General features: G+C 41.8%; 1 protein-coding gene across 6 annotated transcripts in view; it reads right to left on the bottom strand.

Annotated features, from left to right (window-relative positions):
* PATJ (PATJ crumbs cell polarity complex component) overlaps nt 1-27,620 on the bottom strand; it is a 345,082-nt gene that overhangs the window by 8,129 nt on the left and 309,333 nt on the right. For all 6 annotated transcript variants that reach the window (XM_087865951.1, XM_045802203.2, XM_045802205.2 and 3 more), the window contains 7 exons: nt 26,594-26,741; nt 25,414-25,500; nt 21,888-22,002; nt 21,121-21,158; nt 17,008-17,130; nt 16,182-16,286; nt 1,664-1,770 (listed from right to left, as the gene is read on the bottom strand). In XM_087865951.1, the coding sequence (XP_087722077.1) occupies nt 1,664-1,770; nt 16,182-16,286; nt 17,008-17,130; nt 21,121-21,158; nt 21,888-22,002; nt 25,414-25,500; nt 26,594-26,741 (723 nt within the window). The remainder of the gene's footprint in view (nt 1-1,663; nt 1,771-16,181; nt 16,287-17,007; nt 17,131-21,120; nt 21,159-21,887; nt 22,003-25,413; nt 25,501-26,593; nt 26,742-27,620) is intronic.

Here is a 27,620-nt window from a genome sequence, read left to right as displayed (position 1 = left end):
CCAGGGTTTCACAGGACCCTGTGCTTCATAATCTTCCTCTTGGAACTGGACTCCCCTATACTTATCAACTCTTACAAACGTAGATTTATGGGCCTCTTTTCCCAATTCTCTGGCAATTCCTTGAGGACTGGGGCAATGCCTTCACCTATGTTTTTTAAGTTCGAATCCTCAGAACCCAGTACTTGTACAGTATCTGGCCTTCGGAAGGTGCTCAATAAAGATCTGCTGAAATAATGATGAATTATATCCTACGGCCACATGGTAATGATGTCATGAATAAAGCTCCACAATTTCATGACTTGGTGGCCTTGTTAAGTATTCTCAGTCATGGCGCACTGGCCAGCCATGAATTGGATTCATGGTTCCTCTTTCACATGCAGCCCCCTGTTTCTAAGGATCCTGAAATAGGAATTGAGACGTCCAAAGTCATTTTCTTAGAGCTAGGCCCTGGGAGCCACCAAATCATTAGAGACCTTCATAATTGTGCTTCTTCACAAATAAAGACCTGTTTTCGGGGGCGGGGGAATGTAACTCCACTCCTCAGTTGGCAACATCAGATGGAGCTTGCCTCCATTTATCTCACATTTTCAGTTTGTTTTAATTTACTTTCATAAAAAAGACTAGTAAAAAAAATCTCCAAATGTTAACAGTAGTCAGATTCTAAATACTTTATAAATTCTTTTATGCCAGTGGGTCCCAACTTGCCAGGAGCTGTGTTCTTAGCAAAGGACCCAAGACCACAAGGGCATCTCTGTATCTCCATCGGGACAGTAAAGGGTGCTGAAGGTGCACTAACCACTCTGCCTATAATAGAGTCCTGGTTTTTTTTTTTCCCACGAAAGGGCCATTGTGACTTGAAAACAGCATAATTTATATATTTGTCATATTTTAAGAGCATGCATTTATTACTTTCATAATGAGAAAAAAGTAAAATGAGCTCAGTTTAATATTCTTTCCTGTAAAGTACCAGGAAAAAGTCTGAAATGTCTGTGATCATCAAAGCTTTCCAATGACACATTCAGATCCGTCAACAAGCATTTACTGAGCACGTACTGGTGACCAGGCACTAGCGGTATTGAGAGGCATAACTTTGGGCAGCATTTCCGAGAGTACGGATCCTCTGTCCTCGCAAAACTGCTCTGGGGAATTCACAGCAGACCACTCATGAGAGTCTCTAAGAATGGGGCCAGAGGAATGAGCCATTTAAACTATGCTCCTTAGATACTTAATACATGCATTCTAGTGTGAGAAATACTGCTTTCATGGCAATGACTGGTTTTAATGAAGAATGCCAGCAAGTATAACAGTAAGATTAAATCTTGGAACAGGACTTTAGCTTAGAAAACATAATTCCCTGCATAATAAAGCAGGGTGCACCTGGGTTGTAAATCTGTGATTCCTAAGGAAGAAGGCACTGTGTCAAAGTGACCAGATGCCGGGTGTGTGCAGGCCCTTCGCAGCCGTCTCTTAAGATTCTACATGGAACCAAGCCTGGTGAGAAATCAGGAAACCCTGGTGTGTTCCTGGAGATTCTCTAGGAGTTAGAAAAGGTAATGTGTACTTCCCCCTCATCTTCTTTAGAGAGCACACTCTAGATTCTGGAAAAGGTCTCGCTGAGCCTTGCCCACACATGTAACAGGCACTCTGCATCTAGAATACTCACTCTGTGTCTTCTGGATGGTGTTCAGCTGTGGGAGAACCAAGGTGGTAGCTTGTAGACATGTTTTCAAGCTGAGTTGCTATGGCGCTTATATTGGTATCTGCTACAACCTGGGGGAAAATTAGAACAAGAAAATCCACTGAAAGTCAGGAGAAAATTAGAGAAACCATACTATATTCAATGGTTGGTTCTCATCCTCATCGGACTCAACCTATCTGCAGCATTTGACACAAATGGATTATTCTCTCAAACTATTGTCTTCATTTGGCTTCCATGACTCCATACTTCACTAGTTTCCCTTCTACCTGCTTCCTTTCCTTCTTATCTCCTAAACCTCTGTGTGAGTGCCACAGGGCTTGGTCCTTGAGTTTCTTATCTCTCCCATCCACACCTCCCCTTAGTTAGCTCATCCTATCTCATCTTACCGTATTTGATCATTTAAATACCATCTATGTAATGATAATTCCTGAGTCCGCATCTCCAGCACCACCTCTTAACTCCAGATCTCTCTATCCAGTCACCAATTAGTGGAATGTCCAGCAGGTATGTCAAAGCTAACACGTGCAGCACCGAGCCCACCCCCTCCGACCTCAGCTCTTGTAGCCTTCCTCATCTCAGGTAAGTACAACTTCATTCTTTCAGTTTCAGCAAATGCCTTGGTGTCATCCTTGACTACTTCTCTCACAACCCACATTCAGTCCTCATAAAATTCTATTGGTCTTTCTTTCTAAAGATTTTATTTATTTATTTGTCAGAGAGAGTGCACACATGCGCGAGCACACAAGCAGGGGGAGGGGCAGAGAGAGAGAGGGAGAAGCAGACTCCCCACTGAGCAGGAAGCCAGACCCAGGAACCTGGGATCATGACCTGAGCCAAAGGCAGACGCTTGACTGACTGAGCCACCCAGGCATCCCTCTATTGGTCTTTCTTTTTCTTTTCCTTTTTTTTTTTTTTTTTTTTTTTTTAAAGATTTTATTTATTTATTCGACAGAGAGACAGCCAGCGAGAGAGGGAACACAGCAGGGGGAGTGGGAGAGGAAGAAGCAGGCTCCCAGCGGAGGAGCCTGATGTGGGACTCGATCCCGGAACGCCGGGATCACGCCCTGAGCCGAAGGCAGACGCTTTAACGACTGCGCTACCCAGGCGCCCCTCTTTTTTTTTTTTTTTTTTAAAGATTTTATTTGTTTATTTGACAGAGAGAGAGACAGCCAGCGAGAGAGAGGGAACAGAAGCAGGGGGAGTGGGAGAGGAGGAAGCAGGCTCCCAGCAGAACAGGGAGGCCAGTGGGGGGCTGGATCCCAGGACTTCGGGATCACGCCCTGAGCCGAAGGCAGACGCTTAACGACTGAGCCACCCAGACGCCCCTCTATTGGTCTTTCTACAAAATCATCTCTTGCCTGGAGTTCTACAAAAGCCCCCTTGCTGTTCTCCTTGCTTTAGCCCCTCCCCAACTCACTCCACAGCAGCTAGAATGGTCCTGTTCAAACACAGATTATTACATTCCTCTGCTTAAAACTGTCCAAAAGAAAGCCAGCTCCCTATGATCACAAGCTTCAGTCCTTACTGTGACCCACAAGGTCATCTGCAGATGACCTGCCCAGTTATGTCTCTGCCTTCAGCTCTTAACATTTTCCTCTGCAGTCCCGGTGTTCCGGCCACACCGGCCTCCTCGCTGTCCCTCTACCATGCCAGGGCATCTCCACCTCCGTGCTCTGCTGGTGCTCTGCCTTCTGCCTGGAACGCTGCAGTCAGCATCCGCATGGGCGGCTCCACTTCCCTCAGGCCCTGGGCCACTATAACTATAATTTCCGCACCAACACCCAGTCCAGCATTTCATACCCTTCTCTGTTTTGTGCTTCCTTCTTACCGCCATTACTGCCTAGTAAACTCTACCTATTTTACCGTATTCATCTTACTGTCACTTCATATGAGATTGCAAGAGCAGGAAGCTTGTCTGTTTCAGTCACTACTGTATCCGCCTTATGTACAACAGTGCCCGGCATATAGATGTTCAAATAATATTTGGCAAATGAAAGAAAGAATGAATGACTATCTCTGATTCCCTATTATTTGTTTTTATAGATGGTTCCAAACAATAGTACATGACATGTAAACATTCACTCTATATTGGTAATCTTCAAATAACATTCAAAGGCATTCAAAAGAAATATGGTATAGCTCTGACAGCTCATTCGAGGACACAGAATGAGGTTCTGGCATTCAGTTCCTGCCATTTAAAGGTTCTGGCATTCAGTTCCTGAATTTCAGCTTTCTCATCTGTTGAATGGGAATCATAAAAGCCTGCCTTGTATACTTAGCCTGGAGATGTCTTCCATCTCCACTAGTTCCAAGCTTCTCTCTCTCCAGAGCTCCTGGGCTACTCCTACCTCTGATCAATGGTTCTTCTTTTAGGTTATAATAGTCAGTACACAAGTAAGTATGGAGTGAGGAACTTGACACCAATGCAAAGGAACTGGATTTGACTGCAGTTTCAGAATGAGCCAACAGAGGGCATGGCTGCCTAAACTGCTAAGCTTAGCTGCATCTGTTTAAAATAGAGTTTTTACAACAAGGAAAGCAACAGGCCGGCCATGGCGAGTCAGAACACATTTTGGTGAAGTATCCTATTCCGGAGGAAAACACAGCTGTGTGCAAGGTATGGAATCTTCTGGAAATACCACCATATACAGAATGACTGAATGAACTATGCAAATATTTAGGATAAGAGACAAAGAGGAAAAGACAGATTCGCCTTGTCCACAAGAGCCCCTCCACTTTCCACCAGCCCTTTTTCTACTCTCCCCATAGCAAGCGTATCAGAGAAGTTGTCTTTGCATCTGACCTCTGTAATCTCAACCTACACATTCTTCCTGAACCACTCCATCTCAGCAGCCATCCCCATCACCAGACCTAAACTTCTATGACCCACTTTCTGGCCTTCCTCTTGCTGCTGGGGCCCACTTTTACACCTCTTGGCTATTCTACTCACTCCTGTGGCTCAGTCCTGTTCCCAATTCCCACATGCACACTCAGGGTCTAGGTGGCAACAAGGTGCTGAAAATTCCCAGCCTAGTCTGCTATATGCAATTGCCAACTTACCATCTGCATTAACCAAATTCAAACTCTTGATCCAACAACCATTTTCTAATTCATTTCCCCTTAGTTTTCCCTCTTAGTAGATGGCACCTCTGACTACCTGATTAAAATGTGTTAGGTATAAAACTGAAAATGCTTGATGGCTGACTGGTGATGACTGTCTAACAAGAAAGGATGCAGGGATGCTAACCACACAGGTGTTTACTCTCTGAATATCAACCTGATACATCCCTCTCTCACCTGCCTTATGCAATCCACCATCAAGTCTTGTGGATTCTACCTCTAAAACACTTGTCCAACCTGTTCCTTTTTGCCTCTATGGTGACCATCCTAATCAATTAATCATCATCATCTGCCTTTTAACCGGCATCCCCACTCATCCTCTTCCAATCTCTCTTCTATACAACAGCCAGTTATCTTTTTCAATATAAACTGCATAATGGCACTCCCCTGCTTAAAACCTTTCAGTGGTCTCTCTTTGTACTTAGAATAAAATTCAGACTCCCTAATTATATACACAAAGGTCCCCCCCCCAGCCTGCTCCTCTAATCCCATCATTCTCCTTCCACTCCACCCCACATTCCAGTTCTCTCTGCCTGCAATCTGTCCCCCCACCCCAAAACCACCAGTTGGCCTGGTATCAGCTTACAAGTCACTTTCCTTATACCAGCCTTCTTTACAATTGGTGCTTAAATTAATTTCTCCTGTTTTTCTCTCTGCAGCGCTCTCCAAATATTTCCCACAAACTGTGATGATACATATTTCCGTATCTCCCCCACTGCCCCATCACAGGATTCATGAGGATAAGGACTGCTTCTCAGTATTAACATGCCTGGCATGTAACAGTTGCTTAATGAGTATTTGTGGAGTGAATGAACCCAAAACCTTCCTAAGGAATAAGGATTATGGGACTCAATTTTCTGAATTTCCACAGAACAGAGTGAGACTGATAGAGGTTACAAGGAGATTGGTTTTGGGTCCTTTTAAGGAGAAAAAACCTCTAGTGAGGCGGTTACAGAACGGAACGGCACAGCTTGTTACAGCATAAGCATCCTCAAACAGAGGCTCAAAATCTATTAACTTGGGATATAGTAAAGGGGATTCCTATATTTGGTGGGAATTTGGACTTGTACTCTCAGCTGACCAAGAAAGAGACCATCCATTATGGGGCTGACAAAGAAAGTCAGTAAAATATTGTCTTCTCTAAGGTGTCTTCAAAAGCGAAGATTTGATGGCAACCTGCTCCTTTCTTTGCCCATTTGTTCAATCTGTAACAGTGCCATGACAACTGGGTATCAACTGAGCACTTCCTTTACGCTAAGCACTCTCCTGAGTCCCTATAGAGGTAGGTGCCACTATTATTTCTGTATTTCAGATGGACGAACCTGGAGCAGAGGTTAAGTAGCTTTCCCAAAGTCTGTTAAGGAGTGAAGGCTGGTTTCATTTCCATGTCATTTCACACTAGAATCTTGTGCTCTTAATCATATGCAGTGTGAGGGTATAGACCTGGCCTTGGACCCTCACACCAGGCAATCTGACTCACACTGCATGTAGTTAAGCACAGTCTCGATATGGTGTCAGGGAGGAAGAGGGGAGAGAGATAGTTGAACAAGCAGTTGCAAATAGAGCAGATCATCATGGCGTGTGGTTGACAACAGGCAGAAAACTTCCTGGCTCTCAGAAGGTACTGTTAAGAAGAGCACTCAGGGCGTGGGAGACATATGCCCATGGATGTTCCAGAAGGATCGCTTTTTTTTTTTTTTTTTTTACTTTTAGAAAGAGAATACACTTTCAAGAGTCTATGAAATCGGCCATATAAATTGTGATACCAGAGTCACAGTTCTATTTGGGTAAAAATTAAATTTTTTTATCTAGCTAGAAAATACAAGAACACTTCTAACAGCACCATCTTACAGAAAAACTCACATCCCTCTAAAACCTGAAGGCCTCTTGCTTACCCCCAACCCTGAAATAAAAAGTGCCTCCCAGCCACTGATGATATTAAATCCTAGGGGCTTACCTAGGCTCCTTGGGGCTGTTTAAGCTCCTGTTTTGTAGGAGTGGAAGCCAAGAAGCTAGATGGGAAATGTGAAGATTTTCACTAATGGCTTAGTCTTTTGTAGGAAGGCAGGGAGACCATAAACCCATCACCCCCAGAATGACTTTATAGCCCCAAGGTGTTTGCATTAACCATCTTGGTCTCAGAGTTGATTGGTCTTCCCAGGGACTGATTTGTGAAAGATGATAATCTGATCTGATTTTGAAGGGTGTGTGTATTCAGCTGGGTACAAGTCCAAGGAGATGTGGCCTATGAGTCTTAGTTCAGTCCTGCATCTGAAGTGCTCGTCCCCCATCAACACATTCAGTTCAGGAACTGAACAGCATGGAGGTAAGGCTGGGAAAGGTCTCTTCGTGTGTTATGAAAAGGGGAAGGTAAACAGACTAATGGGAGGTTTATTCATTTTTTTTTTTTAAAGTAAATCTAGAACTTCGGGTACAAACTTCTGTGGTAGGTTCTGAGGATAGAGAAGGGAGTAGAGGAAACCAAGGGAAAGCAGATGTGTTCAGTCCCTTCCATGGACAGGCTTGCAGTTGATGTTACCTAGTGTGGGGGGCAGATCTGAACACATGCTGTACAAAGGAGAGAGAAGAGGGGAAGAATAGGTTTTCTGGGTAAAGCAAAGGCGACTTTGAAGTCCTCAGACAACAGATATTAAGGTCTGTGCAACCTGAATACATGGTTCAAAAGCTGTGGTGTCCGGAGTCCTTGGACCCAGCTAGGGCCAGCTCCATTTCCACATTACTCAGATCAGCAACCTTTCTTCTCGTCCCTCATCCCTAGGGACTGGAGCTATGACAGATGTCTTCCTTGCTTCCCACTCACCCTTTAAAACCATTCACTTGGTTCAAAACCTGTGGGTCCTGCACATAGTGCTGCTACATAGACCTTGAGTGGCTCTTTAAGACAGACAGCTAGGTGTCTGGGTACGCACAGCTGGGTGATGGGTACGCACAGAGTAAATGTCATAGATCTTCTGAAGCTGCCAAGTAGCTGCAGCAGTTTGAACTCTTACCGGGCTTTAATGAAAGTACTTTGTCTCCTCACCTTCTCCCCAACCTTGTTATGACAAACATTTAATAAGTGCCTACCTGAGGAGAGGGAGGTCACTGGTCTGAAGGAAGACGAGGAGGAAATCCCTGTGCCTGAAGAGAGGGAGACATGTGAAATGAAAGAGAAGGAGGAAGCCACTCTACCTGAGGGGAGAGAGACTCATGAAATGAAAGAGGGGGAAGTCACTCCACTTGAGGAGGGGGAAACTTGTGAAATGAAAGAAGAGAAGGAGGAAGTCACTCTATCCGAGAGGAAGACTTGTGAAATGAAGGATGAGGAAGAAGCCTTATCCGAGTCTAATGAAAAAGTGGAGACTTGTGAATCAGTGGAAGAGGAAGAACCAATAAGGATGTTTCCCCCTCCAACTGCCCTTGCCCCTCACAGAGTGTTTCCCCCTCCAACTGCCCTTGCCCCTCACAGCGTGTTTCCCCCTCCAACTGCCCTTGCCCCTCACAGCGTGTTTCCCCCTCCAACTGTCCTTGCCCCTCACAGCGTGTTTCCCCCTCCAACTGTCCTTGCCCCTCACAGCGTGTTTCCCCCTCCAAATGGATTCCCTCATCAAACTGTGTTTTCCCCTCCAGGAGGGTATTCATTCTGATATGCTTTCTCATGCCTTGGCTTCCTGTGGCATTTACTAATTTAGGTTAAAAGCAAAACTAAATTCAATTAGAATTGTAAGTTCTATATTAAAATGACGTATGCATGATGCTTTCTAATTGAGTAATAAAGCACAATTTTTATTGCATGGACCCTAGGCTGAGTACCTTTTCCTTAAAAATAGGGTTTTTGGGGGGGGGGAGGGACACCTGGGTGGCTTATTCGGTTAAGTGTCTGCCTTAGGCTCAGGTCATGATCCCAGGGTCCTGGGACTGAGCCCTGCATCAGGCTCCCTGCTCTGCAGGGAGTCTGCTTTTCCCTCTCCCTTGGCCTAATTCCCCCGCTTGTGTTCTCTCTCTCTCTCTAAAATAAAATCTTTAAAAAAAAAAAATAGGTTCGGGGGATTGTTTTGGAGAATTGAGAAGTCGAAATACTTTCCAGTAAGTAGGATTATCACAACGCACACAAGCTTGAGCTCCTTGCTTACAAGTCCCCCGAGCTGTGGCTCCTGTAGAAGAGTAAGATTAGCCCTTAGACTTGTTAGGGCTCCAACCCTGCAGTACAGAACACGAACTCAGCACTCACACCCGACCTGGATCCCAGATCCACAGTGTGGATACGCTGAAAGCCGACGGGAAGCTAAGGTGCTCTCTGAGAAAGCTGGCATCTTAAGACGGGGCACAGAACAGAAGAGCAATCAAGAAAAGCTTGCCTTGGTATCCAAGATCTACAAAGAACTTCTCAAACTCAATACACGAGAAACAAATAAACAAATCAAAAAATGGGCAGAAGATATGAACAGACACTTTTCCAATGAAGACATACAAATGGCTAACAGACACATGAAAAAATGTTCAAAATCATTAGCCATCAAGGAAATTCAAATCAAAACCACACTGAGATACCACCTTACGCCAGTTAGAATGGCAAAAATAGACAAGGCAAGAAACAACAATTGTTGGAGAGGATGTGGAGAAAGGGGATCCCTCCTACATTGTTGGTGGGAATGCAAGTTGGTACAGCCACTCTGGAAAACCGTGTGGAGGTCCCTTAAAAAGTTAAAAATTGAGCTACCCTATGATCCAGCCATTGCACTACTGGGTGTTTACCCCAAAGATACAGACGTAGTGAAGAGAAGGGCCATATGCACCCCAATGTTCATAGCAGCAATGTCCACAATAGCTAAATCGTGGAAGGAGCCGAGATGCCCTGCAACAGATGACTGGATTAAGAAGTTGTGGTCCATATATACAATGGAATATTACTCAGCAATCAGAAAGAATGAGTTCTCAACATTTGCTACAACATGGACGGCACTGGAGGAGATAATGCTTAGTGAAATAAGTCAAGCAGAGAAAGACAACTATCATATGATTTCTCTCATCTATGGAACATAAGAACTAGAATGATCAGTAGGGGAAGAAAGGGATAAAGAAAGGGGGGTAATCAGAAGGGGGAATGAAACATGAGAGACTATGGACTATGAGAAACAAACTGAGGGCTACAGAGGGGAGGGGGGTGGGGGAATGGGATAGACCGGTGATGGGTAGTAAGGAGGGCACATATTGCATGGTGCACTGGGTGTTATACACAACTAATGAATCATCGAGCCTTACATCGAAAACCGGGGATGTACTGTATGGTGACTAACATAATATAATAAAAAATCATTATTAATTAAAAAAAAAAAAAGAAAAGCTTGCCTTGGCCCATGCCTGACATTTGGTGTAACTTAATGAAGTAGGAAGCACATCTGCTTCAAGATTTTATTTAGAGTCTAATGACACTGATTCCAGGGACATCAGAGAACACTGACCTCAATGTATCTGTTTGAAAAATATAATGGTTCGAAGTGTCAAATGTTTTAAGTTTGGAGTAAAACAAGGGGCCAAGTGTCTGCTAGTGACATCACCATCCAGTGGCACACATCTCACGTGCCACCTGGAAAACCACCCACTTCCAGGGTCCTAGAAATGTTTGCATCTGCTGACCTCGAGCTCATGTTATTACAATGAAAGTAATACAAAGCCACTTATATAATGCTTACCATTGGCAATTCACTGTTTTATTAAAAATTACACCTCATTTAATCCTCACAGCAACCTTGGAAGAAAGGAGCTATGATCCCTATTTATAGAAAACTGAAGAGATAAGTGAGAGGACTCAAACACACAACTTTCTGGTATTAAAGACTACTTGGTTCTATAGAACTCCCACTGGTCTTCATTTCAATTTTCAAACCTTCAGCTCTTTGTCCTTTTCCTGGAGCTTACCACTCCCTTCCCAGCATCACTTGGCTTTCTATCCATCATGACCTCCACCGGTCAGCTGGTTACCTATTAGAAACACCTGGGAAGCTTTAGACTCTCTCAAAGTCCATGCCACATCCCAGACCCATTAAATCCCTGTGGTAGAACCAAGGACTAGTATTGGGATCAGTGACTCTATCGCACAGCCAAGGTTAAGAACTGCTCACAAGCCCCTCCTTTACTGATGCTCACATGTGCCTTTAGATGCTTGCCCTGCGCCCTCCATCACACACCTTTTCCGTTCCCAACCCAATCCATCTCTCACCTCTAGTAGAATTTTTCCAGACCGAATTGGTAACCGTGCTGATTAGTTCTCTCTAAGTTGGTATCTTTTAACTCGATCAGCATAGCTCAGCAACCCACTCGACGTGACCAACACTTTTTAGGCCAGGCCCTGTGCTGGGGGCACAGACATTACTTTGGAGCAGTTCATGGTCTCAGGGCAAAATGAGCCCCAGGCACTCCCTATTCCCCAACTTCTTGGTTGGAGAGTTTCTAAAACAAAGGATTTCACAGGATTTATAGAGAGGGCATGGAAGTGGGGTGTTACAGGTATTCCAGGCACAGAGAATAACGTGCTTTCTTCTCTCTAAGTAATGCACCCTCCAGTGGGTCTCAGCTCGGCTTCTGAACTAGCAGCAGCACTGCAATAATCAGCTCGCGGAAAATTTGTTTTCTCTTAAAGATTTTAAGTAATCTCTACACCCAACGTGGGGCTTGGATTTATGAGACCGCAATGAAGAGTCTCGTGCCCTACCAGCTGAGCCAGCCAGGCGCCCCTTCACTACAGAACTTGTAATCTTCTTTTTCAGAGGTAACATCATCCCTACCTTGTCTTCTATCTTTTTTGCTCCCAACTATTCCTTTGCTCTCTACTGACTCACCACCAACTCTGAAAGAAAATCAATTTCTTTAAAGATTGCCAGTGATTTATCTACCAGTTGTAGTGATTTTTGCGATTTTATTTATTTCTGCTTCATTGGAAGTGTGCTGTTCTTAAAATTCTTTTCTCCTTAAGTGTCTAGAATCTGTATTTTTGACTCCTGGTTCTTTCCTATTTTATTTTTCCAGGATATTTTTGTGTGCACATGATAAAAAATTAAATAGTACAGCACATGATAAAAAATTCAACACTTTCACTCTCTGGAGACACACTAAACATTTCTCTTTTCAATTCTAGAGGCATAAGCTAAGTAATATGCTTACAAGCCTATTTTAAAATTTATCATCTTGTTGATGTCTATCAACTCCCTATTTCAACAGATGAAATAATCCAGTGGATGAAAATTTAGCTTGCCAAACTCTTCCACTTTATATTATTTTAAAGTTCTACTTGTTTCCTGTGTTTCCTTAAATATACTTAAACCTCTACAGTTCTAACAATTTCCAACAACCTCTTTTATTTCAGCTTTAAAGATTTACTTCTCGTATTTTCCTCTTCACTAACACATCCCAAATAACCATGATACTAACAGTTCATGCATTATGCTTGGTTGTATTGGTTTTATTATTATGACTTACAATTGTTTATATAAACGTTATTTATACTGAGTCAACTACTGTACTATGATTACATTTCCTTTTCTTGGTACAAGTTTATTTTCTCCAAGGTAACAATGATCTCATTTTGTTTAATTTTGATATACTTACCACCAACTGAGCCCCAGATTCTCCCAGTGATCTCAAACTTCCGATTTAGTTAAACAGATGAGATAATACATCTGTTCCTGTTCTTTCCTTTCGATGCACAGGCATCTCTCTTAGAGTATCTTCTCCCCCTGCTCCAGTTTGGGTAAGTTATTCTCTATGCTTGCTACACAGCTGCCCTGGGACTTCCATGTTTCTCAGCATTGAATCCACTGGCTTCCCTCTTTTTTCTTTCTTACTTGCTCTTTTGCTGGATTACATCCTAAAGTGATTTTCTCAGAAATACACTGCTGAAAAAGAGGTGCCATCTGAATCTCTTGTTCTTTTGTAAGTAGCTTTTACTTTTCCCTTTGGAAAGTTTTAGAATGTATACAGGTATTATACTTATTTATCCTGCTTAGATTTATGGACCTTAAGCTAAGATTTATTTTATTTCTTTCTTATTTTTTTTTCTTTTTGCAACTCCTATTTGTTGGATATTGGATCTCCTGAATTAATCCCACGTCTTTTTCTCTTCCATTTTCAATTGAGGGTTCAAAAAGAAGTCACTGTTTTCTCTATATTATCTTAATAAATATGACACACTCTCTTTCTCCAAACCAGCAGTTTGACCCTCTTATATCAATTTTGTCATTGTTGTTCTGGAGAATGTCCCCAAAAAGCCTCCCAAACTACTTTGTAGACAGACCCCTAATGAATCTCCCTGATTTCAGACTCTTCTTCTGCCTTCCCTACTTGCTGTTGACTCCAAGCCTTCGTCCTGTCTTTGTCACACTGTTTTCATTCATATTCAACCAGTATCTATGATAAATAATGTGCCAGGCAGTGGGGATGTCGACATGGAAAAGCCTCAGATGGCTTTATTTACCCTGTTCCCAGCAGTGAAGTCTCCCTGAGTATTGGTGGTAAAATTTCCTCTGCCTATTGGACATCTCCAACTACAATGTTCTCTCCCAACATCCTCTTCCCATATCCCCTAGTTTAGTTAGTGCTCCCTCAATCCACCCATTCTGCTACACTCTCGACTGTTCGCAAAATTTCTTAATGGACCCAGAACAAGCCTCACAAGTTCCTTTACTGACAAAAAAATCTCTGATATGCTCTTTTTATCTTCTGTGTTCTCAAAGAAAGATGTACCAAAAAAAAAAAAAATTCTAGCAGAGAGTCTGGGTTACCTGATTTTGTCCAAAAAAGGTTTCATGGTCATTCTACAGACAAAAGAGCTTAACCAGACAAACTATCAGACTAGAAACGCAAATATAATTGGGAACATCTAAAATGACACCGTGTAGCCACATCAGTCTCCACTGACCAATCTATGATTGAGAATAAGAAACCATCAGACTCTAAGGGCAGGAATATCTACCTGCTTATTAACACCCAGAGACAGTAATGTATACTGTGGGGAGAAGCTTCTGGAAGTGTTGGTCGTCTCTTCCACTCTTTCCCCTTCACCATCCTGCAGTCTGCTGACCCAGACCTTAATCTTCCCCATGCAACCAGCAGTTGCTGACTGCTTTGCATGATACACTGACAGTAAGTCTTTTCCACATCATCAGACACAATTACCTGACCTTCCCTATTGCTCTGCCAATGGGCTGGCTCACCTGATAAAAATAATTACCTATGCCAAGTCAGCTGTAATAACTATATTGCTGGTACTATATGCACATTGTTTTAATTAGGGCAAATACACTATGTAACTGAAAGGCATCTGATGCAGGACATAGGAGTTTTCCGGGTTTTGAGTCTAAAGCCTTTGGCAGCACATATGTTCCATACCCATAACTGTGTAGATTATAACTGTAAAAATCCCAAAGGATTCCATTAAGCTTTTAATAGCACAGGTTAGAAAATAACACTACCAACTAATGTGATTAATGCAAGAGAATTTTTAAACCAAATGTCATTTTCTTAAAATACAGAAATAGGAAAAATAAGGAACTCCTTCAAAGGTATGTGAATAGAGGTAATTTGAATGAAGTGTTAATTCTGCATGGGAGAGCTTGAGTTCATTGTCATTTAAGGTGCTTTTGTAGTTAATGTTACAGTTTTACATTGTGGCTTCTTATTACTTTGTGAAGAAGGAGGAGCTGAACAAATTATATTGGTGTATGGAAATACTGGTAATACCTGAGTTTGCTAAGAGAGACATTTTTTTTTGTCTTGACATAGTTATTCATTCAAATAACTTCCTTTTAAAATTCTGTGTAACTGATGGTCCCCAGGCAGAGACTGAGCAGTTGCACTTTTAGGCCTCTAGGGGTCAGCATAACTCGAAGGAAGAACAAGCGCAGCACAGAAGAAAAGCAAGGACACACAGGGTCTGATGGGACTGAGGTGGGGTGGAGGGAGGAATGTGAGGCGGCGGCCTAAGTTCCATGAAAGTGAGGACTAGGAGGAGAGGGGAAGCTGACTCTACCAGTCCACACAGTGTTCTGGTTTGCGTTCTGCAGAAACCCGGGACCCAAATCACTGAATAATACGTTGCCTATCACATAAACTCCCTTGAAACTACTGACAGTATTTTTATGATCCCCTTCATACATGCTGAAAGTAATTTTTTTTTAAGGATTTTAGAGGGGAGAGGGGCAGCAGGAGAGGGAGGGAGAATCCTGAGCTGACTCCCCCCTGAGTGCAGAGTCCAACGTGGGGTTCTACCCCTTGACCCCGAGATCATGACCTGAGCCAAACTCAAGAGTCAGAGCTTAACCGACTGAGCCACCAAGGTGCCCCATCGTTTACTTTCATAATGTCTGTTTTGGCCTTCTGGATTTAGACCATTGAGATGTGAGAGTTAAGCACCACAAACTGGTTCTCCCCAATGCAATGGCTTTTCAGTTTGAAATTATTATTTTCAAGATTTTAGTGTTAAGTAATTTCCATACCCAATGCGGGGCTCAAATTTGCAACCTTGAGATCAAGAGCTTCATGTTCTACTGACTGAGCCAGCCAGGCGCCCCTGAAATTATTATTTGAAGGCTAGAATGATCTGAGGGGCTGGCTAGCCCTCTCTCAGGCACTAAATGGTGGGTTTTATTCTTTTCACCTGTAAACCATTCAGTACTACCTGCAGAAGTGTGGTGATTATAATCATACATTTTGGAAGAAACTCATTAGCAAAACTCACTGCAGTACCCTGCCTCTCACTGCACCATGTCAATCTCAGAGACATATAGAGTACTGAAATAGAAGGAGGGGTAACAAACAGCACACATTTCTACTTCCTGCTATACTTTTCCGTGCATCTGGACAATACTCTTGGGGACCACAGCTGATAAACAATTGTCTGCCTCAGTTGATGACAACCACACAGTGAGAACTGAACAGTGTTGGCAATCATTTATGCTAGGGGGAAAAAGAGCATTGTATTTCTTCCTTCCTCTAAAGGGAGTGGAAGAAACAGCGTTTGGGCAGTTCGGTAACAGTTTTTGGGCATAAGAAAAGAAATCATTTCCTATTCCTCACAAACTTTGATTTACAATAGAACGCTGGAAGCTAAAAGCCTTGTTGATTTATCATGTGAAGCAAAGAGTAATTTTTCTCCCCTTGTTATGCTTTCATATAATCATGCTCACTGCCTGTATGGGTGGCATTAAAGAATTTCTGAATAAAAATAATAATTTCTTGCTTTCAACCTTCATAATTCACATCAGCAAGCACCCTGCTGGGCGGTGATGCCTACTGCCAGTGACGCTCAATCTTTTTTGCACGCCACTTATCTGCCTCGCGCAGCTGCGTGTTCCATTGATCGCAATACCTGCAGGATAATGCGCCCGTAGGCGTTCTTAAGCAGATTAACCACATCCGCGTGAGACAGCCCATCCAAAGGTTGCCCATTAATGCTGACAATCCGATCTCCAACCTGGAAGTACAAAAGTGGTAGAAAATCACTATCATTAAGAAAAATTAAATTTGAGGAGAATGCTTAAGATTCTTTGTAAGTCATATTTCCCATTTGTGGCTATTGTGAAGAGTCTGTGTTTCTCCGTGCATGCATGTTCCAGAAGCATGAGGAATTTTTATGGCTTTCCCCAAATACAGACCAATCAGAGAAACAAGAAGGGGGTCAGATTTGATGAGGGGAAGGCACAGCAGGCCACTTTTGTATTTTGGCAATGGTGGTGATTCACACATCCATTCACCAGTAATAGTGGGGCATACAAATTAACTGTTCAATAAAGCTCTAATGAGGAAGCCAAATATTTTCTCCTTTATTTTCCTACCTAAGTTAAGATTAAGGGGCAATGGGGAAAAAAATCCTAAGAACATTAATTCTTCTGGTTGAAGGACGATTCTAAGGTCAAATCTCTCTCAGGTGAAAATTAATTTTGGGTGGAATGAAGTGCTAAAAATGGTATGGGAGGCTTTGCAAATGAGCTGCTTTCATCGAGAAGCTTTGATACAAACAATAATATTTTTATATGCCCAGGGACCTAATGAATTTTAGGTGTAAACTTTCTCCAATGCATTTTGCCCTCAGCGTGGGTCTCTGCTGGAATTCCAACTTTAAATAAACCGCCCATGGCTGCAACTTTGTCCCCCACCACATGCTGTTAGCACTTCACCATTTTCCTTTTGTTTACCTTAAGTTTCTGGGTACGTGCAGCCACACCACTGGCCTGAATCATGGCAATAAATATTGGGATATCTCCTAAGGGACTTCCTTTTCCTCCGGCAATACTGATTCCCAGGGCATCACTGAGCTCCTAAAAAAGACGGAAAACACAGGCTCATATATTTACTACAAACCCACAACCTGATTGCCCCCGGACAGCTGTCGCACAGACTCCTTCCATGATGCAGGAGGCCAGGGTAACGGGAGGTAAGCACAGCGCCTGTGGAGTCAGGAAGAGACCTGTGTTTTCAGCTCTAGCACTTAATTAGCTGGGGGTGGGGAGGGTCTCGAGGCAGTTCCTTAACCTCTTAGAGTTTCCATCTTTATGTTGGTTTGAGGATTAAATGAGATGATACAGTGCAGTCTTAGCCTACCGAAGACGCTCAGTAAAAGGCAACAGTAGGAGTAAAAACAAAAAAAAAAAATACAAAACAACCCTATGTTACTGCTCAGTGTAGTGGCCAATTTTGATGCAGACTTGGCAAGTATGTTCTCATATGGTGTTTATGATTAAACTGCCACACATATCATGCTCTTCTGGGTGTGAACAAACACACTTGGCTCTAAAAGAGCTGCACGGCTGCATTACAACAAAAGATCTGAGAGGACACCCACTGGAATGACAGCGGAGTCTGCAGAGAGAAGGAAGATGTGGCTGGAAGTGTCCGCTGAGATTATGAGGTGAGGCAGCTTGGCTCGCTCGGACCCTGGTGAAGAGATCCTGGCTCTCGTCCAGGTTTTCCCCACATTTGTATCACAGGGTTTTACTATTTTAAAAATCAGGGGAAGAATGACTGACGCGTTCCAGTTCCAGCCTGGTGGCTTTCGCTCAGCTAGAGCACGTCTCTCCTGCTGATGAAAATGAACAACTCTGTCAAACACAGCAAACAACTACCTGAGGCTTCGGAAAAGTAAAGACACAAACAAACTGTGGTGGAGAGCCAAAACTCGGAGAAAAAGCAGCAGGGGGTGGACCTGGCCCTTGTTTTCCTGGCAGCCTTGTCCTGAGCACCAGAGCCGGTCTAGGAGCCGGAAAGGGGGCGCCAAGGGTAACACTCTGTGTGGATGCCTGACTCGCCCCATCTCGCCTCATCTCGCTGGTCAGAGGAACCAGGCAAAGGGGCCCCCGGTGGCTGGAGAATAAAGGAAGAAAGCTGGAGTAGACAGAGCCTGAGAAGGGGAGCCACAGAATTCTCTGGCTTCATTCTAAGCGACTCGCGTCGCTCACCACAGACCTGAGCTGGGAGCTGCACCGCCGCTCCTGGAAGGTGAGATGGAACTTGCAGTCTAACCCGAGTGGGCTGACTGCCTGCTAAGCCATAAACATCAACGCTCTCCACGGTCTATACAGTGTAACATTCCTGAGGTCCACGATACAATCCTAAACTGCTCAGTACGTAAAGAAAGTGTGACCAATTTTTTTCAGCAGATGCAGGACAGGGCACCTGGGCGGCTTAATCACTTAAGCATCTGCCTTCGGCTCAGGTCATGATCTCAGGGTCCTGGGACCAAGCCCCACATCGGGCTCCATGTTCAGCAGGGAGTCGGCTTCTCCCTCTGTCCCTGCTTGTGCTCTCTCTCTCATTCTCTCAAATAAATAAATAAATAAATAAATAAATAAACAAATAAAATATGTAGGACTGCTGAAAGTAAAAAATTATAGCACTGCTTCGTGGGTTTCTCAATTTTTGTAAATGTAAACATGACGACTATGGCATAAATATTACTGGCGTGGGTGAGGTAAAGGGGCTTACGTGGTAGCAAGACTCCTGACGTTTTAATTGATTATTTAAAAATATACACAGCTTAGTGTGCTTCGATTTTGCCTCATCAAGTTGGAAGATGGGAAAAGAACAAAATGACAACAAAAACCACATAGGAAAGAACTTTAAAAACTCAAATAAGTTTGAGGAATTCTTTACTATTAATAATATTACTAATGCTGCCATGTCATGCTTATAAAAAAAGAATGGCAAAGCTGACCTCTCCAGTCATGGGTAATTCATATCCTGTTTTCAAACACATTTGTGTCTGGCTTATGTTTTTTGAATGCATCAACAGTAGAGCAGTGCACGCAAAACGGCAAGAAGAGTTTCATCACAAAAGTTTCTGCTTGGAACATGTGTGGGAGAATATGGTTACTGGGAGCAGGCCTTTTTATAAAAGCCTATAAAAAAAAAGTGGCTGAAATGACTAAGGAAACATAAAATGATATTTACATATACATACACACACATATATATTTAAGATTCATCCATTTATTTGAGAGAGAGAGTGTGTATGTGAGCCTGAGTGGGAGGGGGAGAGGGAGAAACTCAAGCAGACTTCGTTGCTGAGCTCAGAGTCTGACACGTGTCTGACACGGGGCTTGATCCTACTGCTGTGAGATCATGACCTGAGCCAAAACCAAGAATCAGAGGCTCAACCAACTGCACCATTTTATAAAATGATATTTTATAAACCTTGGAATGAGGAGAAATTTATGGAATAACTTGGCTTTGTTCAAATCCATCATAACGCTTTCATAATTTATCCATAATTATGTACACGTTGGTAGATTTAACTTTCCCATCATAGGTACATCTGAGTTGCCACATGGTGGAAAGATACTAGGAACAGATGAAGCAGATTTATTTCAAATTGTAGTCAGTAATAATGAATGACACTTCTTGGACATCTGGGACGCACTAGGTACTATGCTAAATACACTACTTGCGTTATCTCATTTAATCCACACAATAAGATTTACCTTGTGAGGTAAGTGTTGTCATCCCCAGTCTACAAACGAGAAAAACTGAGTAACTTGCTGAAGGTCACAGAGCTAATAAATGGTAGAGTGCCTTCAAACACAGCTATGACTGATTCCAGAGAACTAAGCTATGCTGGATATCTTTTTTTTTTTTTTTTAAGATTTTATTTATTTATTTGAGAGAGAGAGACACACACACATGGCGAGAGAGGGAACACAAGAGGGGTAGAGGGAGAGGGAGAAGCAGGCTTCCCGCTGAGCAGGGAGCCCGATGTGGGGCTCGACCCCGGGACTCTGGGATCATGATCTGGGCCGAAGGCAGACAGTTAATGACTTAGCCACCCAGGCGCCCCTGGATATCTCTTTATTGCAGTTGAACCATGATCATAACAAGGTCATAATTTCTTTTTTAAGTATTTCTTGAATCCCAAATTTAATGGTTGAAAGTGGTCAAAGTACTTTCCAACATTCTGGATACCACGCAAGAGCTTGAAAATCAGGACTGACAACGTTATGAACTTAAATACAACTTACACAATCTTCTCAAGAAGGCAATTTAGCAATATGCATAAGAGCCTTTAAATAATAAGTGTGGCTTTTGACTCAATTCCATTTCTAGGAACGAGTCCTGAGGAAATCACCCATGATATAGACAAAAAAAGAAGAACAAGGATGTTGCTATAAAGGAGCAAAAGTTGAGAAATAGGCTAATTGTTTAGTCAGAAGAAGCTGATTAAGAAAATCACAGCACATTTATATGATGGAATCCTATGCAACCAATAAAATCATGCTGTGTGCTGTCAAAAAATATCAGCACGGCTAAAAGTTCATCCTTAAATGGGACAGGGGCACCTGGGTGGCTCAGCTGGTTAAGTGTCTGACTCTCGATTTCAGCTCAGGCTGTGATCTCAGGGTCCTGGGATCAAGCCCCGCATCGGGCTCCAGGCTTGTCATGGAGTCTGCTTGAGATTCTCTCCCTCTGCCCCTCCCCCTGCTTGTGCACACGCTCTCTCTCTAAATAAACAAATCTTAAAAAAAAAAAAAAGTGAAAAAGACAAGCTACAGGAGTATGTTTAATATGATACCTTTTTTTTTTTTTTTTGGTTTGTTTTATAAACTTAAATACATGCACAAAACATAGTGGATGGGATATACCAACAAACTCGCAATGGTCCTCTATGTGGCTTTACTGTACTTCTAAGTCTATGTATGTCACACACACCATTTCAGGCCTTCCGTAACTTAAAAGAGCACACTAACAATCCAACAAATTGTATTCATTTTAAGGGAAATACAACACAAATCTGAAAAACAGCAAAATTATTGACCTACCCTGATGATCTCAACGGTCCTTGGTCCCATATCTGTGCCTACAAATAAGGAAGCAACACAATTAACTTTTTAAAATAAAGAGATAACACAGTTAGGATTTAATATTCTCCTATAAAAATATTATCCTTTAAAAAATAGTATCATTTTCTAGGCCTTTCAAGACAGAATATGAACAGTTATCACATACTTTCTCAAAATCCAAACCGGTAACCATTGAAGGGGTGCTATTTTAAAGAGGCCCTCTGTTTGAGGTAGATGTGGTCATAACCACGTGGTGTGACAGAAGCTGACGGCGGTACCAGGAGCTGCCAGGGATATGGTGCCTGAGTGGCTTGGGGGATGGGCTATCTCTGTGTCACTGTCCGTTTCCCTGCCTTGATCGAAGACAACCCTCTCCTCAAGGAAAGGCTTAAAAAGGACTCCTTGCCCTGCCCTACCCGCAATGGTATATGCGCTTTGACCTTCCTCAAGTGACCTGTCATTTGAAATTTTTCTCTTTGGGAAATGGTTTTCCTCTCTGAAGTAGTTTAGATTTCCGCTTTCCTGGTTTTCATGTGATTCTTGTACAGTTAAAGGCACGTTCCCAAAATGAGTCTCTATGGCTTTACTTCCTTTAGAACAGGCTTTTCATCAAGCTTGGGGCGTAGGTGGACACGTTTGAAGATTTCAACGTATCTGAATTGAGGGTGAAGAAATTGTTTTTAAAAAATATTAATACTTTAAAAAATCGGGTCACAGGTCCTGCTGGATGTGTGTCCAAGTCATACCTGAACTTTTGGGGGAAGGATCTGTAGCTCTTTTTGTGCCGACCAGGTTCTGCAGGCTGGTGATGACAGGAGCCAGGGAGGGAGGGAAGCTGCTATGTGCGCTCTGCTGGCTTCCCTGGAAAGAAACCCCACCGTCAGCTGTGCTCACACACTGACTTGGTCTTAAAAATTCAGACTTAGTATTTTAATTACAAAGTAGCCATAACCATGTGACAGAAAAGTCTGTAGAGGCTAAAAAAGAAAACAGAAGTGATCCCTCCTCACACTCTCTTACCACTCCAACCCAATCCCATTTGACATTTTTCCGTTGCCTTCCCCCTTATATGAGCTTTTATATATGGTTTCAATCATCAAGATAGAAAACATGCAATAATTTAAGCTTTTCTTGCTCCCCATGAAATAAAAAACCATTTTCCTAGGTTGTTGTTACGTACTGTTGATATATGATCAGTTAATGGTGCTGTGTGTCATTTGGGGCTGCAGTCAACATTTATTACCTTATTACCCAAATTACATGATCTGTTTTGCTAAAACAAGTATCATAAAATCTTGACTAACAGAAACTTTCTCCTCAGTTGTAGGAGAAAGCAGCAAATATCAAGGGAATATTTTGTCTTAGGAGTGGGTTAAATTTTTTTTCTCAAAGATTTTCCTAGAGTCAGTGGTAATGGAGCCCAATCTGTTATACTTCCATTATTGTCCTTTTATTCATTTAAATAAATATTTGAGGTCTACACTGTATAGTCATGTATGGCTAGTAGCTATTCAATGAGAATCATATACACAGTGGAGGACCTTTCCAATGCAGAAAATAATGTAACCCCCCCACCCAAAAAGTAACCAATAATGAATAAAGAATGTTTTCTACCAAATTATCAAGGTTATGCCTAATTGCCTCAAAATTTTAAGCTAAACCTAAGATCACAATTATAATCTGATAAATTATAATTTGATCCAATTCCTTAGTTCTATGATGCATAGTTGTTTAATATTTTAATTCCCTAAGTATGAAAATACTCAAACATAAAGAAAAGGTAAATTATATAGCTGACATTCATATGCATGCCACCTAGATTCCACAATCAATACTTCGCTGGATTTTCTTTATCACATTTTCATTCATCTATTCATCATTTTTTTAAAAATTCATTTCAAAGTAAGTTATAGACATCATACACTTCACAGTGGATATATATATTTAAAGGAGTGTTTTCTATATTTTTGATTTAAATCAATAGTGCTATAAAAATATTCAGAATTCAGGGAGGATAGCATATTATAACTTTTGCCTAAAAAAAATCTTAGAACAATGTGTTTGCCATGGCCTTTATAAATATGAAGTGTTCCCTCAGTTACCTGAGGAAAAGATTTTTCAAGTGCTCTTCCATGACACACTTTCCTCGGCAGAGTAAAGACACTCTTTTCTGGTTGGTGGGAAAAGACATTTAAAAAAAAAGAGGCTTGGTGGCCCCAACAATAGAAGATCCCTCTTAATGAACCCACTTTCTCCAGGCCAAGTCAACAAATTATAATTCTCCTTGGCCCTCAAAAGAAGACATTTATCTCCCCATCTTATAATTGCCCAGAAAAAAATCTGTGCCCCTAGAGGGTCTGAAGGTAGAAATGCCTGGGAACGGGATCCTCTTTTTCTCCAGTCAGGTCAGGGGCTGGTCTTCAGCTTGTGATAATGGAGGCCATTTCCTTTTCACAGTTGGCTATGAGCCTTCTTTCAATTAGCCAAATATCACTGCAGACTCTCCTATCATCTCAGCCAAAATTTTAAGGACAAAGTAAGGATAAAACATATTTACTGTTTTTTAAAAAGCGGAATTAAACTTCTGCCCCCTCAGGTAAAAATTCCGTGCCAGAAGGTTAGATAAGTGTTTGATACTTTGTCTTAGGTTTCCAAAATAGGACAGCTCACATTTATAGATCAGCTAAATGGTGATGATGGTTTTATTGACACTTAATTATAGAGCTTCTAAATTTGTTAGCTCTGTATTTAACTTGAGTGTGAACTTTATTAACCACTAAGACATTCTTACACATGTTCCTCAAGGACAGAAATCTAGTTCTACCTACTACCTCAGCCTTCGGTTCAAACTTTTCTTAAAATAGTGGGATTCTTTGTATCCCTTTATGCTTTTGCATATGTTGTTCCATCTGTCTGGGATGCCTTCTTCCTCTTTTCAACCTATCAAACTCCTTGTGCAGTGAGATCCAACGAGCCTCCCCTGTGGCACCCTCCCATATGCTCCAAAGAAGAAAAATCTTATTGCCAGTATTGTTCAGTCTGAATTCTAACCTGCGTACAACAAGGCTTTAGTGAAATCCTCAACAAGTGGAACTTCCACTGAGGAAGACGCTGAGACAACTATTTTTGCAACTGAAGTTCCCACTGTTGATACAAGTCTGCTCAGAATCATTATCAACCATTTGCTCCTGGAGTCGCAATGCGACACTGGGTCTGAGTACTCATGGTATTTGCTGCTCATTGTGGAGGCCAGAAATGAAAGAGAAAATATATTCTAAGCTTAATATGATGTTTATTGGGTTTCACTTTTTTGAAGATTCTCTAAAACAAGATAGCTAGCCTGGGATCCTAGCTGAACAATGGTATTTTTCTTCACCCACTTTCTAGTGGAGCAAAGGAAGCAGTTCATAGCATTCCAGAAGCTTCTGTGTGCTAACCACAAACTCAGAACGACTTCTGAACAAAGGCCTTGGAAAGGTTTTAAGTCTAAGGCAGCCAGGGAGGGGACCAAAACTCATGCTTTTAACCTCAAAACAAAGGCCCATCTATAACCCACAAAGGAGATGGAGGTCACATGTTAAGTTTCTACAGCTTCATTATATACCAAATGGGACAAACATATAGTCTACCATCTTGATTTTGTCAGCCATCATAATGAAAACAAAACAAAACAAAAAATCCCAAAACTTTGAAATATACTTTGTTAAAAAAAATGTGGCACTTACATCAGCCTTGCAAATAAACGTAAGATGCTTGCTAACCTACAAAATATCACCCATTAAGGCCTCCCTCTCAGAAGAGAACCCCCCACACTTTGCTCTCTTAGGAATATGCCATTAATTGCCCTCAGCATGTGTGAGTGGCTATTCACAAGTTAACTTTATAGCAATATTTAATTGAATGAATAGAACAATGTTGTGCTAATGAGGGTCAAATTGCCACCAGATGTTGCTTCTTTCTTTCTTTTTTTTTTTAAATAAACACAGCTGTGTACATGCATGCATGGGCAATACAGAACTACTAGTGGACGAGAAAAGTGGTTCTAAGGAAACACTGGCAGGCAATAAAGAAGAGAAAAATCTAGGGATTAACGAATATTAATGAATTTCTATTCCACCTTTCATTTTTATTTCAAACACATGAAAATGCACTGAACGTGGTCTTGCGAATATGCTGTCTAGTATACATTATTTCCAATCATTTATGAAATGGGGGGCTTTCTCCCGGTGGGGATAGGTGAGTGAGTCAGTCTGACAGGAAGCCATCAACAACCTGACTGTTCTGTGAGGTCTTCCTCGAGGAGGTCCAGGAACCAGCTCGGAGTCTTCCAATCTCTAGCTGCACCAGCCCCTGTGCACACTTGGGAAGACAAGAAAAGAGGTGAAAAACAGCATTTATATTCTAAATTATCATGGCAGAGAGTCCACTCATCTCTGCACCAAGAATTGTAAATGGGTGATGAAAGCAAGAGGAAAAAAAGGAAATTCAGTAAGCAAAAAAATCACACAAAATAACAAAAATTCATCAACTTTGTGGTATTCATCTCATGACTTCATGACTTCTTTAAACATGGTAAGAGGATTACATTTCAATTCACCTCTTCCTTCTCCCTTCTGATGAAAGTATTCATGAGCAGTGAAATAATTAAGAAAAAGTAGTGAAAGGAGCACAGAAAAATCATAGAGGTAATCTACAAATAACACATTCTCTCATAAGTCATAACTGCTGACTACACTTGGAAATCAGGAGTTTAAAATAAACAAGGTTCATTTGTGTTTGCAAAAACTTCCACAGCTATTTGTGAAACAGTATAAGATGCAGCTGGTTATAGGTGAATGGAAATTTACAAGAATTTTTATTGGATCCGTTTCCTCCAAGGGAGGCAGCGCCCATGTGGCAGAGGCACCCGGAAGGGAATTCTGAACCCAGCCTCTCTGCAACTTCAGTGAGAAACAGCGTGCGTGGTGGGAAACCCACTCAAGCAGATCCTTGTCATCTTGGGTGTGCTGCTCTACTTTTTCAAACTTCATTTGTGAAACCGGAGTTGGTCTGGATAAGACTGGATAGTCTTTAATGGTCCCTCAAGCAATAAAAGCTGAATTTGGTACATTCATGACAATACCACTTTAGAGAGAGAAGGATGAATTTTTGGATTCCGGGAGAACTTATTCCATCTAATGCATCTGGAAGGTAATTGTGGGTACTTGGTTTCTCACAAATATAAAAACTAGCTTAGAAATCCCCAAAGAGGTTTCTCGTCAATCCTGTTAAGTCAACGTAACAGCCTTCTTGTAAAGCTACTTATGATGGGTTAAAAAAATCAGAGATTAGATCTCTAGTGAAAACCAGGGTTAGCATAAAGTCGAACCCATTTTATAACCAAGCTAGATGAGACCGGTTCCCTCTGGACGTCAGTTATACCAGCCGGGCAGACAGCAGCCTGAGGACTCACCTTGAGGACAGTGGCCACTGTCTCCTGTGAGGCATTTCTCATGTCCTCCCCATTCACAGATAAGATCTGATCTCCCTGAATCAATCTCCTATCAAGGTCTGCAGCTCCACCTTTCACGATGTCAGAAATAAACACTCCACTTCCATTTCTGTGAATACCACAAAGCAGTGGGTAATGGCACAATTTAGTACTTCTGAGCAAATCTGAGATTATGGACATTCTATACAGTTTCACTAAATCCTAAAGCTTGGAATAAGGGTCCTACAAAGCCATCTCATCCAGTAATATCACTGACTTCCAAAATGATAAACCTCAGAGTGCTTGCCCTTTAAATAGTTTATAACTATTTATGCTGCCTACTGTAATATTCATTTTTATTGGCCCAAGGGCATCATTTCTGCAAGAGGATAATCTTAGTGAAATGAAATGGAAATCCACTTTTAAAGCAGAGTTAAGTACTCTTAAAATGTACAAGTTATTTCCTTATAGATCAGCTCAATTATTAGCATCTGATCTGTTCTGGTTTCTCACTCTCTATTCCTTCCCTTATTATGGTTTTAATTATATTTACTTGTTTGAGGAGTAAATAAATGTATGTCTCAAAATTCAAGAGGTTAAAAAGTGGAGAAAGAGGTTGAAAAGTCTCCCCCTCACTTCTGTTCCCCAGTCCCCAAGTTCCTTTTTCAGAGGTAACCAGTATGTTCCCTTCTTCTTGTGTATCTCCAAGAGATAGTCTGTGTATACATCAGCAAATGCATGTACGTATAGCACATATGTGTGTGAACAGATATACACACACATATTCTCCTCCAGAGTTTTTTCTTCCAGTTTTATTTTCTTTATCTTTTTCACTTGATACACCTTGGAATTGGTCTTTATGAGCACCTGGGGCTTCCTCATTGTTTTTTAGGGCTGTATACTATTCTACAGATGTTCCTCAATTTCACGATAACTAAACTATTGATAAAAAATACACAAGTTATTGTCATTCACTAGCTATTGTAAACAATGTGCAATGGATACAATA

This window comes from Ursus americanus, chromosome 12 (assembly GCF_024610735.1).
Source record: "Ursus americanus isolate L20-20 chromosome 12, mUrsAme1.1.p, whole genome shotgun sequence".
Taxonomy (NCBI): domain Eukaryota; kingdom Metazoa; phylum Chordata; class Mammalia; order Carnivora; family Ursidae; genus Ursus; species Ursus americanus.
The sequence above is the reverse complement of the archived record's forward strand: the minus strand, read 5'-3'. Positions and strand labels throughout refer to the sequence as shown.